At 36.5% G+C, this 20,969-nt stretch overlaps 1 protein-coding gene across 1 annotated transcript; it reads left to right on the forward strand.

The window, feature by feature from the left end:
• Positions 1-17,373: 17,373 nt before the first annotated feature.
• Positions 17,374-20,176, forward strand: LOC146901365 (serine/threonine-protein kinase SAPK3-like). Its single transcript, XM_085734925.1, has 8 exons — positions 17,374-17,539; positions 17,768-17,842; positions 18,412-18,513; positions 18,698-18,790; positions 18,885-18,977; positions 19,163-19,267; positions 19,359-19,457; positions 19,718-20,176. The coding sequence occupies exons 1-8, from the start codon at positions 17,399-17,401 to the stop codon at positions 19,982-19,984; spliced, it is 975 nt and encodes a 324-aa protein (XP_085591051.1). The 5' UTR covers positions 17,374-17,398; the 3' UTR covers positions 19,985-20,176.
• The last annotated feature ends 793 nt before the right edge of the window (positions 20,177-20,969 follow it).

The following is a 20,969-nucleotide window of genomic DNA, read 5'->3' on the forward strand; positions in this document are numbered from 1 at the left end:
ATTTTCTTAATCAAATCTTATTCTTTTATTTGATTTCATAAAATCAAACCAAATCTACTGCCTAGTGGCAAACAAAAATAAACCTTTATACATCCTATTTTTATAACGCGATTGAATTTTTGAAGTTAAAAACAGTCCTCGTGGGAACGATATTTTTACTACTTCGATAGTATTTGGTGCACTTGCCAGAGAACTATCATCATACAATACTCACATAATGTATTCCAACATATCAACAACAATAACCACATATACATTAATCAATTACATTCATATCAAAGTCCAAAACATTCTTCAAAAGCAAATCAAGTTTGATCAATGAGACATAAGCCAAATACTCATAAAACACCTCAACTAAATCCCTAATACTTAAGTTGAAGTTGGGAAACCAACCATAAGTTTTTGGACTAACTTGGGATTAGTTATACTAAGTTTTCTTAAAGTTTTCTGAAGACCCACTTGGACTATTTTCATCAAAACTCAAAATCTACACATAATTTTCTAGTCACTCCAAAGCCATTAGAAAGCTAACTCAATTATCTACAACTTTCATGTTTACACCGAGAGCTAATTCAACACGGAAACAGGTGAAAAAGACACAAGAACGCAACAATCGAAGTTCTGACAGCACGCAACGAAAGCACAACAAGCAGTCACCCATGAGGGGCAGCCTTGCTGCGCTTAGGCGTGGAAAACTGCGCGCAGGCGTGGGAAGGCAGTAGCCCACCTGCGATGTAGCTCTGTGCAGTCCCATTTTTTTCGGTTTCACCGTTTCGTCCGTAAAAACCTAACCGTTACTCCGAATCCGATTCCGTTTTCGCCTACGCGTTCTATTCGACAAATCCTATCATATTTTACTGAAAAATCATATTTTTAAATCTCCAAAACAACTTATCCTAGAATCACTTATTTCTCAAAAACACTTAAAATCACTTTTTCTTAGAATCTCAACTTTTCATCCATTCTCATGTTTCTAACCATCAAACTACTTCTAATAACATTCCTATAGGATATCTAAGGTCTGTTCATGATTCTCTCATCGATTCTATGGTTCTTTAACATCTAATCATCAAAATCGCTCATAAACCCTAATCCTCTTAATCTCACAAACTCTCCCCAACTTGTTAAATGTAATCTAATGATTTAACAACTTAATATTAATGCAAGATAGTCTCACCCTCACCTTAATATGCAGAAATCGCAGCTTCTTCTCTCCTAGGTTCTTCTCTTTTCTCCTCTTTTTCTGCAAAACTGAACGTTTGTAAACTATTCTCTCAACCTAGCTTCCTCTATTTATATCCTTTCTATTCTTTTTAAATCTATTTTGGGCCCAACAACTTATTCTTCTTTCTATTCTAACCCCCAATTCTACTTACACTAATAATTCTCATATTCTAATAAATAATAGAATAATGCCACATAATAAAATACTAACACATCATATAAATAATTAAATCACATAAATAAATTCTAACTTAATAAAAATAATTAAATAAAAGGAGGGCGTTACAGCTGAAACTCATAAAATAAATAAAAGGCAAAATACATCTTTTATTCATTTACGTTTGACAAAAATATTGGGTTAGTCCTTTAAGATTTTTAAGTTTTAAATATGTCCTTATTACCCTTTTAAGTGCATATTTGAAACATAAAACATACAAAACTTCAAGTAGGTGCATTAAATTAATAACTTTTTTTTATCTAAACTAGAAATCAATAAAACCAGGAGAGGCCTGAACCCAAGTTGAACAGTACAAGAAAACAAAATCAATAACAACCCAAACCTTACAACCAGGGAGGGAAAAAACATCAAACAGAAGTCATCCTATATGAAGACAAACCAACTCTATCGCTCTGTAGGAGAGGATCAAGGAAAGGTGGGGGATAAAGCCACCATTGAGTGGAGTATTATGATAACCCTTGACCGTGTTTAGCTAAAGCATCTGCAACTTGGTTACTTTCTCTGAGCACATGAACGCATGAACAAACAATGTTGTGACAGTACTTCATACAGTTGTACCATCTAGCTTTCATCTTCTAAGGAACACCAATACTCTTGTGATAAGCAGACACCACTTGTAGAGAATCAGTTTCGTTGTCAGGGAGATCATCCTCAGGCAGAGTAGTTTGCTGTATTCTAGCAGCTAAAGCAGGATCTTTCTGATGTATGTAGGGTGGGAGACACCATTTGCCATCAACAATAAAGTGTGCTACCTCTAGCTCAATCTCCTTAAGCATAGAGGGTGGAATGTTCCAGAGATCCACTATAGAGTGCTCTAGCCACCTATCATCCCAAAAGCTTATATTCTTGCCATTGCCTATGGACCAAGTTGCATAAGTCATAATGTAGTGGATGTGGGGCTTCATACCAGTCCAAATTGATGAGGTCAAATGATGAGTTTTGGGTTTGTGTTTGTTGAGAAATCTGGCTCTACAAATACTAGCCCATTGCTCATTGGAGGTAAAAAGCTTCGAGGTGAGCAAGAGTTAAGAAGCTTGATTAACATGAGCAGGGTCCTTCACAGCAAGCCCTCCAAGATATCTGGGTTTACAAACGTTAGCCCAAGAGACTGTGCACCGTTTCTGTTGAGTGCATATGCCACTCCAAATAAAATTCCTCATAAGCTTTGCCACTTCCGAAAGCAAACTAACAGGCCACTTATATACATGGAAAGAGTAGGTGAACATACTACTAATCACAACATTCACCAATTGAACCCTACCCATTATAGTAAGCAATTTACCCCTCCAAGCATTAAGTTTACTCTGAATTTTGTCAATAACCGGTCTCAGATGTCTGGCCTTAGGTTTACCCTTGAAAAGAGGTATGCCCAGATATGTAAAAGGGAGACTTCCATGACTGAAGCCAATAATGGAGGTGATGGTGTGAACTCTAGAAAGAGAGAGCAAACCAGCATAAAACTTGCTTTTCTGAGCATTAATCAGCTGTCCAGAATAGGTGCCATATGATTCAAAAAGCTTCATAATGTGCCTGATGTTGGCCAAAGTACCTTTACAGAAGATTAAGATATCATCCGCATATAAACAGTGGCTTGGCATAAATAAATTCCTTGAAGCCATGATTTGAGTCAGACTACCATTAGTGACTAGCGCTTCCAATCCCCTGCTTAACACTTCTTCAGCAAAGCAGAAAAGAAGAGGTGAGAGAGGGTCCCCCTGCCTCACTCCCCTAGTACAGCTGAAGAAACCAACTGCTTTTTCATCCAATCACAAAAAGTTGGATGAAAACCAAAACATTGAAGCACATGAATGAGGAACTTCCAATTAATAGTATCAAAGGTTTTCTTTACATCTATTTTTAAAGCCATATTACCCCCATAAGCTTTTTTATGTAGCAGATTAACAGTTTCAGATGTTGTCATGATGCAGTCTTGGATATGCCTACCTGGAATGAACCCTCTTTGATGGACAGAGATGATTCCAGAAGAAATGGACCCCAATCTATCAGAAAGGATTTTGGTGATAATTTTAAATTGAAAGTTGGCCAAGGCAATAGGACGGAAATTATCCAATCTGTCAGCACCCTTGACTTTGGGAATAAGAATCAAGAGGTTGGAGTTAAGATTGGGCATAATGTAATTGTTGGTGAAGAAATGTTGAGTGGAAGTCACCACATCAGATCCAACTATATGCCAAAAGTGTTGATAAAAATGCCCTGAGTACCCATCAGGTCCTGGGGCAGCTTCCCCATTCAAATCAAAGACAGCACTTTTGATCTCATCATGTTGAGGAATAGCAATAAGCATAACATTCTCAGGATCAGTCACTAAATCAGGAATAACCCTGTTGGGAAGATCATTCTGTTCACAGATATTGGAAGTAGAGAAGATATTGGTGAAATATTGTAAAACATGATTTTCAATGTCTGCGGCAGTAGTAAAAACCTCATTTCCATCCTTAAGAAGACTGATGAATCCCTGAGCCTCTCTAATTTTAGCATTCCTGTGGAAGAAAGCAGTATTTCTATCCCCCTCTAGGTATTTAGCATTTTTGTTCTTATCTTGCCAGAATTTGTTTAAGTGATTCAGAGCTTGACTGTAGTTAGATAGGCAGTTGAGTTCCTCAAGAGATCTATCCGGGTTGAAGCATAAAGTATCAATAGCTAACTGAGCTGCACTGAGTTGTTGTTGAGCCAAATGGAACTTCTGGTGGAAATCCCCAACCACATTTTATTCCAATCTTTGAGTTTAGGCTTCAAAGTTTTAAGTTTGAAATGGAGAATATGCATTGGTGAACCAGTTAGAGGGGTGCGCCAGTGGTCTGCAACCAGCGCCTCACAACTGTCAAAATCAGTCCAAACTTGGAAGAACTTGAATCTAGGGATGATATTGATTGGAGAGTGTTTATGCATAGTCAACAGGATAGGGAAGTGATCAGAATAACATTTAATTAGAGTGTTGCAGCTAGTCACATTCCAGTGGTCAATCCAACTTTCATTACAAATAGCCGTGTCCAACCTTTGTGCCATGAAAGCATTACCATCTCTTTTATTGGTCTAGGTATATTGAGCACCCATAGTATCCATATGAATCAGAGCATGTCTGTTAGTCCACTCAGAAAATTCAATACATGAGATATGTAGGGGAAGCCTACCCCCTAATCTCTCATGAGCACCAAGCACTGAGTTGAAGTCACCTACAAAGATCCAGGGCCCATGGTGAGCTTGAATGAGATTAGATAGGTCAAGCCATAATTTTCTTCTGGTGATGTAGCGTGTTGAGGCATACACAGCTGCCGCATGAATTAGAGCCCCATCAGATAAGTAGGAGAAACCTATGCATTGAGAACTGTTAAGTAGCATTTGCACATTCTGTTGGTTATTCCAGAGACACTACATATTATTCTTGTCAGTATTAACAGTAGAGTTTTGAAGATTATGTCTATGCCAGTATCCAGCAGGTATGGATTGATAGGTGACCATAGGTTCAGCTATGAAGAGGAATTCTGGTTTATGAGTTAAAAGCAATTGAGACAGATGCAATTGTGTTTCAGGATTCCCTATGCCTCTAATATTCCAATAGATGTACTTCATTGAGAGGAGTTGGCTTTAGGCAAATGACTGCCAGTTTTAGACCTGGTATTCACTTGTTCAGTGTCAATTTCCTGCGAGACATTCTGAAAGTGTGGAATGGATTCAACTGATGTTGTAGGAATTTTCAGTTTCTTAGGTCTGCCTTTTTTTTCCTTTCTTACTAGTATCACTCGGAGTCTCCAAATACTTAGAGGCATCAATAGCTTGAGCAGTTTGAGGTTCAATATCAATATCAGGTTCAGAATCAAGCCCATCTGCCCAAAACTTACTCAACTTTTTTGTGCTATCCATGCTTGCAGCAGTGGCTTTTAGGGTGCCATCAAAAAGCTTGACCAATCCCTTGTCCGGGCCCAACATTTCATCAGAAGTAATGATGGGATTGAGAATTGGCTGCAACTGCTGCCCCAAAACAACAGAGTTTTTAACCAGACCAGCTGACACAAGAGAAACAAGTTGTTTTAAAGGGAATGTCTGCCTCCCAATAACAGAACCTATATTAGGAGAGCTTATAGCACCAACCATATCTTTAGAGGACCCATTCTTCAATTTACTAGGGACCTCTTGATAAGTGCTAGGAAGTGATATTTTCATGTTATATTTTAAGCACTTTTGTTACTTGTTTTGCAAGAAATTTAAGGAAAAGCCGAGATAAAAGTGATAATTGCCTTATTACGCTTTAATTGCCTTACTTTACCCAATTGTGTAGGATTTAACCTCAAGACACTAAGCAAGCATGATAAAGCCAAGAAAAGAGCAAAAGGCTGCAAGCACTACATTGCTCGCGAGGCGAGCACAGCAGCTCGCAGTGGCGAGTTTCAAATCAAGCCACAAAGCCGTGAGCACCCCCTTGCTCGCGAGGCGAGCAGAGCTACTCGCCGTTGCGAGTAAGGGCGGTTTGACCCTCCCAGGGTGACGTGGCAGAATCTTAACGGTGCAGGAAACAGCACTCGCCATGGCGAGTAAGTCTGCTCGCGAGGCGAGCTCAAGCATAGTGGGAATTCTATAAATAGCCCACTTGCTATTCTTGGTAAATATCTTATCATATCTTAGCTTGATATTTTCTTAGCTTCTCTTAGGTTTTAGTTTAGATATTTTCATAGGGAGAAGTAAGGTAGTTCTTCATTGAGTAAGATTGGTTTTGAAAGTTGGATCTTAATACTTTGTTGAGACATCACAAGTGTAATGAATCCTTCCTTTTCAATCCATCCTTGCATGGCTTCCATGATGATGAGTAGCTAAATACCCTTTGTTGGGATGAGAGGTACTTGATCTTGCTAAACATGTAATCCTTTTTATCTTGCAATATATGGTTCTAGCAATTTATATTCAATATTGTTGTTATTCTTGTGTTAATGCTTTCAATGAGATTCAAGATGCTTTGGACACAAACTCTTGAATCTTGAGCTAGAGTAGCAATATATCTTAGGTTAACTTACTTGACATCTTTGTTAATCTTGTGATAATCACCATAATCAAGAGCTAAATGCTTTCGTATAACTTAACCAGGCTGGACACTGTCGATTAGGTTATCCGATCGACTTTGTTATCGTTTAAGGAATTTGGACACGAATGTTTAAACGATAACTTAGAAATAATTATATCACTTTGGACACGAAGGATAGTTTAGAATTGATTGTGATAATGTTGTTTATAAAGCTAGAATTCGTATGGATCATTAGGTTACGTGTGACGCTTGGTTAAGGAACGCTACTCCTAACAAGTTTCAATCCTTATTTATCTCAACTTTTACTTATTGCAATTAGTTTAGCTAGTTACATTTCAATTCAAACAAACAAGTACTCTTAATACTTTGAATGATAATCGATGTTAAACTGTCATTGATAACGCACTATTCCCTGTGGAGACGATACACAAATACTTATCTTGTTTGATGCAAAACTACTTTCATCAAAATGGCGCCGTTGCCGGGGAATGGTGTTTAGTTATCATAGATAGAACGATTGATTTATCGTTTTAAGCATTTGTATATAATCCGTAAATATTTTTTTCTTTATTTGATAAGTTGTTTGTACTAACCCCTTGTTGATAAACAAAGAAAAGTTTCTTGTTAGTTGTTTCCGTTTTAGGATCACCACCTAGCCAAAATCATGGCTGAACATGGTTACTTCAACTTCTATACTCCACCCGAGTATGAATCCTATCCTCAGTATCAGCAACATTCTTATGAAGATGAGAGATACAAGGTGATTGAAAATACTTTGAACATCTTCATGCAACAATCCATGATAAACATGCAAGATACCAACCAAAGATTGAAGACTTTATCACTTCAAATTGGGTTGATTCAAGCACAAATCATGGATAACCAAGTCAACAATCAATCCACTCTTGGAGAACAAGAAAATAATCCAAACATGTTTGAGAGAGTCGGAGAGATTGTTGAAGAAGTTGTTGTTCAAAATGAGGTAGTTACAAATGTTGATATTGAAGAAGCAATGGTGGTTGAGGAAAAGGAACGGTTACAAATCAAGGAAGATTTAATGGTAACAAGAGGGAAGAAAATGAACAAGGTTGAAATCGATCGAGTCATTGATGAAATTTGCACCTTGTTCAATAAACCAAAGCTAGGGAGGTCATGGACTCCAAATCATTTGTTCCTAAAGTTCATGGAATTTCTCCCAAAGCGAAGGAGTTCAAAAGATGATGTGCTATCCGTTTCATTTTGGCCACCCTAACGGAAAAGGCGTCGAGCTAACGACGTTAAACAAGCGCTAGTTGGGAGGCAACCCAACTTTGTAAGTCTATTTATCGTTTTAAGGCATATTAGTTATTAGAGTCATGTGCATGCATCAAAACATCCAAAGCAGGAGCCAAAAATTCAAAATTGTTACAACTCGCGAGGCGAGTAAAACTGCTCGCCACTGCGAGCAAACTGGTAGTCAAAATGGTCAAATGACCAAATCACTCGCCACTGCGAGTAGTGTTGCTCGCGAGGCGAGTAAGCTCAGTTGGGCAGTTACACATCCCAAGGCCACTAACTCACATTAACTCCCCCATTATTTTCCTTAAACCACCCATTTTTATCTTTCCCTTATCATTTTCGTTTTTACACTCTCTCTCATCAAAAATTTTCACATTCTTCTCTCTAACACCATCACTAACCCTAAATCTTCAAAGTTTCAATCAAAGTCAAGACAAGGCCACTCATTCTTTTCTGTTTATTTTGCACTTGCATCAATTTAATCTTCCAACAGGTTTGAATCATTTCTTCTTGCTTCAGATTTATTTTCAATTTTGAATGCATGTAAACCCTAGGATTAGAAGATTGAAGGTTGATGAAACTTTTGTTCTGATTTAGCACCCAGATGCCTAAGATGAAACAGAATCATGCACAATTTCGTATTGCTTTTCTCTCTAAACCACCATCTTTTGGTTAACCCTTTTGTAAATTTTGAAAAATAAAGATTAGGGTTTTGTGGCATAAATTCGAATTACAAAACAAAGGCATGATTCAATTCATCTTTAGGTCATTACCAGGGTCGAAAATGCTTTATTTAGGGTTAGAATTCATGAAACTAAACAACTGTTGAAAAAAAGAATGGAATTTTGAAAAATTCTGGGTTACTCGCCGTGGCGAGCTTCATCACTCGCGAGGCGAGTGTCCATCTTGAACCCAGAAATTCATCTGCTAACTCGCCACTGCGAGTAGAGCTGCTCGCGAGGCGAGTAGCTTCAGAACCTGAAAATTTTTGTTCTGGTTTGAAGTTCTAGTGATGCCAATTGTGCTGATTTGTTTCCATACAGATTTTTGACTGTTATATTGTATTGTGTATGGATTTCCTGGCTGTTTTGCAGGTATGGCTCCTAAGAATCCTCAAAAGAGAAAGAAGGGTGAAGCCTCTGCACCCCAACCCTCCCGAAACCAAAGTTTTGATATGGGTAGATTTAAATCCCGCTTTCATCAGGAGAGGTATGTCGAGTTGCTCGACCAAAACATGTGGGCTGAGAGAGTGTTTAACATAAGCCCTAATGGACCTTACGGGGAGATTGCTAAACTTTTGAAAGACCAAGGGTGGGATAGGCTTTGTAACCCCATGACCAACCTAAATGCTGAGCTTGTGCGTGAGTTTTACGCCAATGCTCTTCCAGAAAACCCCTTCACTGATATCTTCCCATATGAGACTGTTGTCCGGGGTCGCACCATTAAATTTGATAGGGCAGCCATCAACAAATACCTTGGCAATCCCTTCGAACTACCCCATGACCATGAGTATGATGAATTCCACACCAAACAAAACTTGGGGCACTTTAAGGTTGATGAAACTCATGAAGAAATCAAACGATTTCTTTTGCTTGAGGGTTTCAACTATGACAAGAGTGAAGCCGGGAGAGAACACCGCTGCCAATACAAATTCATGACTAACCCGGCCAAAATAATCCAAAAGTTTATCCTCTACAATGTCATGCCAAGTAGCCACATGTCCGATTGTGTTGTGGAAGTGTGCCCTCTCATTTACTATATCCTTCATGGTAAACCAGTGGACATAGCTCGAACCATTGCTTGGGAGTTAAGGAAAGTCACTTTACAAGGGAAGGGTGAGCCACCAGCCCGCCTATTCTTCCCCGGTCTCATCATGGGACTCATTAAGGATACCGGTATGAAGCTTCCTTCTGCCGTTCATGAGAAAATTCGCAACCCCATCAATGATATTTTCATCACCCGTTTCATCATGGGTGAATCTAAAAAAGATAAAGGTAAGGGGAAGCAAGCTTCATCTTCTCAGGCACCTCCTCCACAGGAAGAACCCATGCCATTCCAACCCACTGCTGCCTTTGATTTTGCTAGCTACGTTCAGTGGCAACATCAAAGCAATATGCACACTTGGAATATGCTGACAGCTCAAAACCGTGCAAACACCTACTTCCAACAATCTCAGTATGTCATGCAGCAGCAAGTAGGCTACCCACAGGAGGTGATGGATCAGTTCATGACACCACAGGCTTTTCAGAACTATGTTAATTGGCCTGAGGGCATGCCAGGTCCATATGGAGGGGTTGGAGACTTTGCAGGGCATGAGAATGCAACCATGGGAGAAGATATAGGTGGTGATGAGGATGATGATAGAGATGATCCAGCAAATGTACCGAGTGCTACATCTTCTCACGATGGCTCGGATGATGATATGCAATCTTAAGGAGGAGGAAAAGTCTTGAAAGCCAGTTCTTCATAGAGTGATTTTATCAAGCTTTCATTCATTTCTTGCTGTCTTCCTTATATTTCATTTGCTTTCTCTTTTGATACTTTTTGAACAATGTTACTTCTTTTGTGTTTTGATTTAGCACTAATGACTCAGTTTATTTTTGTATTAGTACAATCGTATTGTGTTATGTTGTATTGTGTTTCGTTGGCACATTTAATTTGATTAGTATTGTGATGTTTTTATTTATCTTAGTATTATTTATTTTCGTATTATGATTAGTTAAATTCATGTTTAGCATATATATTTTTTTTGTATGATCAAGTACCCTTGTGGTTTTAATAGCCAAAGCTTAAATTTCAATTCTCAGATGATTGATATTGATTCATAGTTACGATTAAAAGCGCAAAGCCAAGGTACAAGTTTCCAGTTTTTCTAGGTTTTTACTCGAATATGGAACGAGTACTTTGTGCAAATTTCATTTCATTTAGTTCTTTATAATAATTTATTTGTTTGTGAACCACTTAGTACTAGCTAAAAGTGAGGAAACCTCAAATGTTTGTACATATGCAAGGAGACCGGCTTTCATTGTTTAACTCGGTTGTTTTATGTTAAATCCAATAATTGTTTTAAATTGTGTGAAGGCATGGAAGTGATCAAGGCACATTTTTGTTATTGAGTGAAACTTACTTGACCACAAATAGCCTACCTTGTGAGAAGAGCGAGTATTTGCTAACCCACTTGAGCCAAATGAATCGGAGTCATCAATTATGAACTGTCAATTCACAAGCACAATGCTTGATGAAGTTGCCTTTAAATTTTTCAAAATTCAGTTCATTCTTGACGCACTTTAGGACTCTGATATGTTTTTAATTGTTGAACCCTAAAATCTCAATGTTATTTGTCCCTTTTGCCTTAGAGTAGAGGAACATTCAATTAGGGTATTTGTTGATTCAAGTTGGGGAGAGAAGGTAGATGTAAATCTTATGTCAAGTACTATGGTGTAAATTTATCTTTGATCAAGACAACATGTTGTTGTAAATACAAAAGAAAAGAAAAACAATGTGTACATGAAAAGAAAAAGAAAAAGAGAAAAAGAAAGAAAAATCCAAAAAGAAAATAAGTTGTCAAGATCAAAGTGCTTCATGTTTAAGCACCAAGGGTTTGTAATGATTGGTAGGAAAGGTTGTGAAATTTAATGGTTGATACAAGGAATGTTCCTAATTGTTAGGCTTTTTGATTTCAATTGCCCCACATATGACATTTCTTTTGTAGCCAAGCCAAGTTATAACCCTCAAAGACCTTTTGATCCATGTTCTTTATGCCTTTTGAAATAATATTTGGATGGACACATAACTTGATTGGAATGTTAACTTGATTGCCGGATGTGTGTTCATAACCCTCATTCATTTGATTTCAATTGTTTATTTACTTTCATAGAAGCGTGTTAGGTGTGGTTCGTAAATAAATATATTATTGTTTTGAAATGTTTGACATGAACTTTGTACTTAGGACTCATCTCATGTTAGTAGTAGAATTCTAAATTAGTTGGAAACTTAGCCTTGCACGCACATTCATTTTGAATCATTATCTGAGAAAGTTTTCAAAACCTTTTGTACTTGTGTCTTGTTCTATTAACTTATTTGATTTTCAATCTTTTGTTTGAGGACAAACAAAGAGTTAAGTTGGGGAGAGTTTGATAAGTGCTAGGAAGTGATATTTTCATGTTATATTTTAAGCACTTTTGTTACTTGTTTTGCAAGAAATTTAAGGAAAAGCCGAGATAAAAGTGATAATTGCCTTATTACGCTTTAATTGCCTTACTTTACCCAATTGTGTAGGATTTAACCTCAAGACACTAAGCAAGCATGATAAAGCCAAGAAAAGAGCAAAAGGCCGCAAGCACTACATTGCTCGCGAGGCGAGCACAGCAGCTCGCAGTGGCGAGTTTCAAATCAAGCCACAAAGCCGTGAGCACCCCCTTGCTCGCGAGGCGAGCAGAGCTACTCGCCGTTGCGAGTAAGGGCGGTTTGACCCTCCCAGGGTGACGTGGCAGAATCTTAACGGTGCAGGAAACAGCACTCGACATGGCGAGTAAGTCTGCTCGCGAGGCGAGCTCAAGCATAATGGGAATTCTATAAATAGCCCACTTGCTATTCTTGGTAAATATCTTATCATATCTTAGCTTGATATTTTCTTAGCTTCTCTTAGGTTTTAGTTTAGATATTTTCATAGGGAGAAGTAAGGTAGTTCTTCATTGAGTAAGATTGGTTTTGAAAGTTGGATCTTAATACTTTGTTGAGACATCACAAGTGTAATGAATCCTTCCTTTTCAATCCATCCTTGCATGGCTTCCATGATGATGAGTAGCTAAATACCCTTTGTTGGGATGAGAGGTACTTGATCTTGCTAAACATGTAATCCTTTTTATCTTGCAATATATGGTTCTAGCAATTTATATTCAATATTGTTGTTATTCTTGTGTTAATGCTTTCAATGAGATTCAAGATGCTTTGGACACAAACTCTTGAATCTTGAGCTAGAGTAGCAATATATCTTAGGTTAACTTACTTGACATCTTTGTTAATCTTGTGATAATCACCATAATCAAGAGCTAAATGCTTTCGTATAACTTAACCAGGCTGGACACGGTCGATTAGGTTATCCGATCGACTTTGTTATCGTTTAAGGAATTTGGACACGAATGTTTAAACGATAACTTAGAAATAATTATATCACTTTGGACACGAAGGATAGTTTAGAATTGATTGTGATAATGTTGTTTATAAAGCTAGAATTCGTATGGATCATTAGGTTACGTGTGACGCTTGGTTAAGGAACGCTACTCCTAACAAGTTTCAATCCTTATTTATCTCAACTTTTACTTATTGCAATTAGTTTAGCTAGTTACATTTCAATTCAAACAAACAAGTACTCTTAATACTTTGAATGATAATCGATGTTAAACTGTCATTGATAACGCACTATTCCCTGTGGAGACGATACACAAATACTTATCTTGTTTGATGCAAAACTACTTTCATCACCTCTGCAGATCTTGGGGGCAACAAGCTTTCCTTTTATGTGGGTGCAACCACTCTATTACCATTGCTCATCAAAACATCCTCAACAGCAATAGGTGGGTGAACCTCAACAACTGGTCTCAACTCCTCTACAGAATCATCATCATCCTCCAACAACTCAAAAGAATTATGGAGTTGTAGGTTTTTAGGAGGATCTCCAGCTGAGAGAATCTCATCAAATTGTGATAGATCTTGAGCATCATTGTGTTGCTGTAGTAGGGAGAGAGTTCTCCTTCTTCAAACATAGCAATGGAATCACATTGTATATCATGTGTATTGGAACATCCATGTTTAGTGTGTAGGGACTCATTCTTCTTAAGTTTGGGTGCTTCAGATTGTCTACCAAATAGGGTACTGCTGCTAGGGTCCTTAGATACTTGCTTGTCATTCAAACCAGAGCTATTCTCCTCAGTATGTTTAAGTGCTGCTGATTGATTCCCAAACAGGGCACTGCTGCCAGGATTGTTGAGAGCCTTCTTGATGTTCAAACCAGAGCTAGAAATAACCTTGTCAGAGCTAGTAGTAGACTTACTATGAGCATGAGCAGGGCCATCAGATTTGGTGGAAGAATTCAATTTGGAACAATTTTGAATAGCGTGGCCAAGCATTTTACAGTGTGAACAAAACATAGGATGCTTTTCATATTGGACAGCAATGGAAAGAGCATGATCTTCCAACTCAACAACCACCGATTCAAACAAAGTGTCTGATAAATCAACATCTATCAAGACCCTAGCAAAAATTCCAAAGCGCCTGTGTTGTGTGGCATCATCAATGGTGATTGGGGTGCCCAACCCTGAGGCAATTTCCATCAAAGTTTGTTTCTCCCAATATTCCTGAGGAAGGTTCATGAATCTTACCCAAATTTGAGCATGAGTTTGATGTTGTGCCTGAGGAGTAAAGTCTTTGGTCTAGCGGTAGAATCACATGAATCCTGGTTTGAGCTTAATAGCTCCAAGAGCCCAAATTCTTCTCATATCTTCAATTGAGCTGAAATTGAATTCATAAAACCCCTTTCCCAACAGAGTTAGTGTCCAGTTTTGCAAGTGAGGCCAATGGGAATCTAGACGCGCTTTCAAAGATTGCGTAGTGACCGGAGCATCACCTTTGTGTAGAGTTAGCCGTCCATGGAGATGGGTTTTGCAAGCTGCTAACCCAGATTCATAGGCAGCCTTGGAGATCCTAACACGAACTGAGGCTCCCATCACCACCTTGGGAGGGAAGCGGAAGGTATCGCCGGAACCTGCATCTGAAACCTCGCCGGAGAGAGCTTGAGCAAAGGACTTAACCGGATCCGGTGGTTTCACCGTCTTTGGGACTGGAGCTGTCGTGGGTGAATCCAAAGCAGCCAGAAAAGGCCAAGGGCATCCTAGTAAGAAGAAGCTCAACATTAAATTAATAACTTAAAGAATCTAACTCGATATTTTTGTCAAACTTGACCAAATGAGATATTTTGCCTAAATAAAATTATAACTTAATAAAACATGAAATGATCAAATCTTCACAATCAACTAACACCAATGATTTAACTTGAGTACGACGTTGCTCATAAAATGTCAATGCATAATCATCAAGACATGTCATATTTGATACAACATCTGCACAAGAATATGACAAATACAATATAAATAATTAATTTTGGGATTGGTCCTTCAAGACCTCAGACACTTGAGTGACGGTGTTGAAAGACCTTTGACTGTAGGAGATTTGTCAATAGCCTTCTTCTCCAAAAGAGGAAAGCGGTATATGCAAAGACATTCCAAAACTCAAGTCAATAAACGTTTTTGATGTACAAGGTAATCTAGAAGAAATCATTGATTTCAGACTGACTCAACCATATTGTCTCACTGGTCATTAATGTGTCTATATTTTGTGAAAGTTTTTTTCTCACATTTTTATTACGAGATGTCTAAATTTTATATGCACATATAAAAGAATATTATACACGGTCGGTCGCTGGCTTATCACTCAATTTCATCATTGGGATTGAGATGAATTGATATGTCTAGTTTTGATTAGGCAAAGAAGTCATACTCAATGGAACTATTTTATTCATTATTATCATTTAATAGGTTTTTTTGAGAAAAGCCAAAGTAATGCATTAAATAATTGGGCATATGGTAAGCCAGACCCATACATTAGTAGAGTTTAGAGATGGTGATTGTGATAATGCAGGAAGAAGAATGGGAAACAATGAGCTAAATTGTGGGACTCCTATTGGTTTAGCTGCAATGTGTGATAGGTCGGCAGGGGGGGATTTTTAGAAAAGCCAACATTAGTGTCATTATATTATGATGAGTAACTATTCGAGTTGAATTTGATGCCAAATCTCTATTTAAAATGTTCAATATCCATTTTTTTATTGGGAATGAGAAGAACGTTCTTCATCCACAAATACTTGCACAATTGTTGTCATTCACTATTAATAGGACATAAACTGATGAACATTATCATGAAAACTTTTGATACAAAGAACTAGTTTTTGTTAGTTAAACTATCGACATTGATACATTACTGATGTTCGTCACGGCGGAATCTCAAAAGATCATCACAAATAAGGCTGAACACCACATCTTCACCAAAAATCTTAAAATATTAAATTTTGCCTATCTCTTTCATATTTGTTATGGTAACTGCAAAGAAAGTTAAAAGTCCTACATTGTTTAAAAAAGTGAATGTTGAACACTTTATTAATAAAACAACTCGTAAACCAAATATTTTAAGATTTTAGATTAAATATGTTGCACGGTTACTCTTTGACTTCAGTGAATGATCTTGGGGCTTACCATGATCCAACAATGTTAAATCGCAAAACATTATCATTACTAAATTAAATTAAAGAAATTACATTACACTATACCAGCCACCTTGATATAAAATTGGCTTAAATGCGTTTTTGGTCCCTTAATTATATTTTTGGTATCACTTTGGTCCCTTAACTAAAAAAAAGATTATTTCAGTATTTTATCTTTATCTCCGTTACCTGTTTTGGTCCCTTCTGTCATAAAATTCAGAAAAACGTTAGGGTTTGTACTATTCATCTTCTTCCTTCTCCTTCCATCCTTTTCTTCATGATCTTCATCATCAACAACACACCAACCCAGATTTTGGGACCAAAACGATACCAAATAAATACTTAAGGGACCAAAATAACATTTAAATCCAGAAAAAAAAACACAGAAAATCCAGAAACTCAAATTTTTGAACCTTAATTTTCACCCATTTCGAATTCATTCTGCATAATCTTACTCTTTTCCTGTTTCAAATTCATTCTGCAGAACCTTACTCTTCTCCTGTTTCGAATTTTTGAAGGATGGGTTTTTCTAAAGGAGGTTTTTTCAAATTTGAGCATTATGCATAACTTTTCTAAGTTTTGATTTTGATAATTTCCAGGATGACCCAGTTGAGGACGGTGATTGTTTTGAGGATTTGAGAAATTGGGTGTGTTGTTATTTGACATGGTGTGAATATAAATTCAAAATTTTGAAAGAGTGTGTGTGCGCGTGGGGGTTTGAAGAAGTAAAGAATAAGAAGAAATTGAAGAACTCACAGAAGGGAAATGATACGGTTGTTTGGATTGAAATGGATGTTTTTGAATGGAAAAATTGGAAGATCATGAAGAAAATTGGTTTTTTTTTTCTGGATTTAAATGTTATTTTGGTCCCTTAAGTATTTATTTGGTATCGTTTTGGTCTCAAAATCTGGGTTGGTGTGTTGTTGATGATGAAGATCATGAAGAAAAGGATGGAAGGAGAAGGAAGAAGATGAACAGTACAAACCCTAACGTTTTTCTGAATTTTTTTGACGGAAGGGACCAAAACAGGTAACGGAGATAAAGATAAAATACTGAAATAATCTTTTTTTTAGTTAAGGGACCAAAGTGATACCAAAAATATAGTTAAGGGACCAAAAACGCATTTAAGCCTATAAAATTACATTACATTATACCAACTACCTTGAATTTTATAATTTTATAGTCACATTCTTGTATACATGGTCCTTCGACCTTCTTTCCCCTGTCTTATTATTATTATTATTATTATTTTAAATCTCATTTGCTCTTTCATTGCGATTTTAGAGAGTTTTGGTTAAGAGGGGTTGACATGGAAGAACGTTATGAGCCATTAGAGGAACTTTTTTATTTTTTGAATCAGCCATTAAAGGAACCTGGTCCTGCTAGGTTGGCTAAAGACAAAAATACTGGCGAGCTTGTTGCTCTCAAGTACATAGAGAGGGGTAAAAAGGTAAACATTTCATAAGTTTCCTCATTGAATTGATTTTTTGCTGTACTCTTTGTCAAGCTTAAGTAGCTTGCCTAATCACACTCAGCAGCACTATGGAGAAGTGTAGTGTATTAACAAAGCTTAATTAACTTATACTCTTCATTAAGGATATTATGTACAAGAAGTTTCAATCAAATTCTTTCTGATATGTGTGTGTTTGTTCTAAGTGAGTGGTGATTGTGATACCAGATTGATGAGAGTGTCCAGAGGGACATAATTAACCACAGATCATTAAGGCATCATAATATTATCAGATTCAAAGAGGTAACAGTTTTTCTTTCTTAAACTGTTTCTTCTTTAGGTTTTGTAGGGGCATTATGAATGTAGTATTTGGTTATCTGTATTACTTCATGCTTCCTGCACTCATTTTACACATTTCTTTAAACTTGTCTCGAAATAGATTTGATTTATTCATAATGAAATGTGACCGACTCATAAGGAAAATCATGTATCATCTGTAGTTCCCTTGGCGCAATGAGTTATTATCGTTGACGGGAAGTTAGTTTGGATAATTTTCTTTTGCTAATTTCTATAGAAAAATATATTTTAAATGATCTTACAGTAACCATGAGTATTTTAGCTATTAGCATCTTTCATAAGCTGAAATTAATTTCTGCACCCCAATTTTTCCAAAAGCTCTTTCATTTAGCTTCTTTGTATAGCACCGAATCGAAATTTGATCATTCTGCGCAAAAAGTTATACGGTTTAGTGCATCATTACTAAAAGAAAGAAGGTTATAATCATTTGCATCAGTGAAACTAGATTCCAATTTGTTCTATTGAGAGCCTTCAGAAGTTATAACAAAATGATGAATGAGATATCTGTTCTGCAGGTCTTGCTCACCCCTTCTCATCTAGTCATTGTCTTGGAGTATGCTGCTGGTGGTGAACTCTTCAAGAGGATACGCACTGCTGGTCGATTTAGTGAAGACGAGGTTATATAATTGAACTGTTGTTTTTCCTTTTAATGAAAATCGTATACACGAATAAGATATTAGCTGTTTATTCCAACAGCTAATATCTGGTGTTAGCTACTGTCATTCAATGGTATGCATGCACTTAGAATTCACTGTGTTCTTCATTAAAAGCTCATGTCTTATAATATGCTTTGTGCTGTAGGAAATTTGTCATGCAGGTCTGAAATTAGAAAACACTCTCTTGGATGGAAATCCATCCCCTCGGCTTAAAATTTTCAACTTTGATTACTCCAAGGTTAACAGTATTTCATATTACGATATCTTATATTATATCCAAAGGTTAATAGTATTTGTTAATTTTATTCATCATATTCAATATTCAATTGCAGTCAACAATATTGCATTCTCAACCAAAGGCAACAGTTGGATCTCCTTCATACATTACTCCCGAGGTTCTGTTACAAAAGGAGTACAACGGCAAGGTGACTGAGATTTTCTCAATCATTTTCGATTAAAAACCACGTTTCAAACCCCACTTGTTATGGCTCATAACAACCATGGTTTAACAATTGACAAATAGTAATAGTACAGTCTCGTATTGATTAAAAAGTTCACGTTTTGGTCAAAAATTGTCGATTGAGTTAGTGTTTTTGGTTCTTTTGTATAGATTGCAGATGTGTGGTCCTGTGGTGTGACACTTTATGTTATGCTAGTTGGTGCATATCCATTTGAAGAACCAGAAGATCCTAGAAATTTCAGAAAGACTATTGGGGTGAGTACTTATTTAACTTGACTTCAAAAATGTCATTATGAATGATTTCTGATACCAGGCAATTTTAACTCTGATTCTCTCTGGTTGGTAGAGAATAATAGGTGTTCAATACTCCATACCCTACGATGTACATATTTCAGTCGAGTGTAGGAACCTTCTATCTCGCATCTTTGTTGCCGATCCTGCCAAGGTATGTACCAATGTAACATTAATTAATGTTATTAAAAGATACAAACATTATACTTATAGTATGCATACAACCTATACCATTAGAATTACAAATGTTCATGGTAATTGCCTAAGATATGGAAAATAATTTAACTAATCAACCGTGGTAATGAAATGCCTCTAACATCACTAAAAGAATTAATGCAAATACAGGAGTTAGATTAAATCTTTTATAATGAGATTATGTTCATTTTAACTAATTATTTCTGATCCTTGATAAAGAGGATCACCATTCCAGGGATAAAACAGGACCCTTGGTTTTTGAAAAATTTGCCTGAAGAGATAATTGAAGCTGAAAGAAAAGGTTATGTGGAAACAAAGAAGGACCAACCAAGCCAAAGTGTAGAAGAAATCATGAGGATCATACAAGAAGCGAGGGTACCGGGACAAGGATCAAAAGCTGGCGATGGTGGTCAAGCTGGCACCGGTTCCATGAACGTCGAAGATGATGAGGAAATTGATGTCAGGGATGACTATGAAAATGTGTGATTCAGGCCTTCATTTGGTGAATGGATGTCATTCTCCCTTTTCTGTTGGCATTGTATTTGAAGTAGTTTTTAATTTTTTATCCAAAAATATATATTGAAATCTTAAGAAAGTGGTAACTAACTCATTAATCGATATTTGTCAATAAAAAAAGAACTCATTAATCAATCAATATTTTTATTTTTATTTTGCAAATTTCATTAATAGATCAATATTTCTGTTTTTTTTTATATAGTTAGGAGTTGTACATACTTATTAACAACAAATTACTAACCTTTAAAGGAGTTATAACTAGATCTTAAGACGGTAACTAAGATATTAAGGAAGTGGTAACTAACTCATTAATCAATAGATCTATCATACTTATATATAATGATAATGGTGAACCTCGCGAAAATTAATTCCACGACAACATCGCGAACACTAGTTCCAAACACGTATTCTCTTTTTTAAAAGAGTCAAAGAATTTCAATCCACTACTTGCTTGATATCCGTCCATTCATAAATTTGGTTGAGCCAAGTTTCGTGAATAATTCGGGAAACTATTTGTCGCTACAAATAACATTGCTCTGTATATAAAACCCATTTTATTCTCCGAATAAGTGAGATGATGTTAATTGCAAGTATTAGTCCTTAAGATTATATTTACAATTTCAATATTTTCAAAGACCATCATGATAGCCTCTTCCACATTCAACAACCAAAATAGTTTTTGTACATATATTCTGACATAAAAAATATGAATTGCATGAATTTTTAATAGTAAGATAATACCTTTTGAAGGAACGTATACCTAGTATAGATCATTGATATGCTTATTTTTAATGGATATTATTGATATGCTTATCAAGTTATAAGACTTACTAGTATATAGTTTTCTATAAAAAATACCTAACCGTTTTTCAACAAACAAACAGAAAATAACCAATACCGTTATGGACTAAATCACAGATAAAAGAATATCCTTATCCTTATATATTGAGTAAAT

Source organism: Medicago sativa, chromosome 8, assembly GCF_051527215.1.
Source record: "Medicago sativa cultivar Bolivia chromosome 8, Bolivia_mono, whole genome shotgun sequence".
NCBI lineage: Eukaryota > Viridiplantae > Streptophyta > Magnoliopsida > Fabales > Fabaceae > Medicago > Medicago sativa.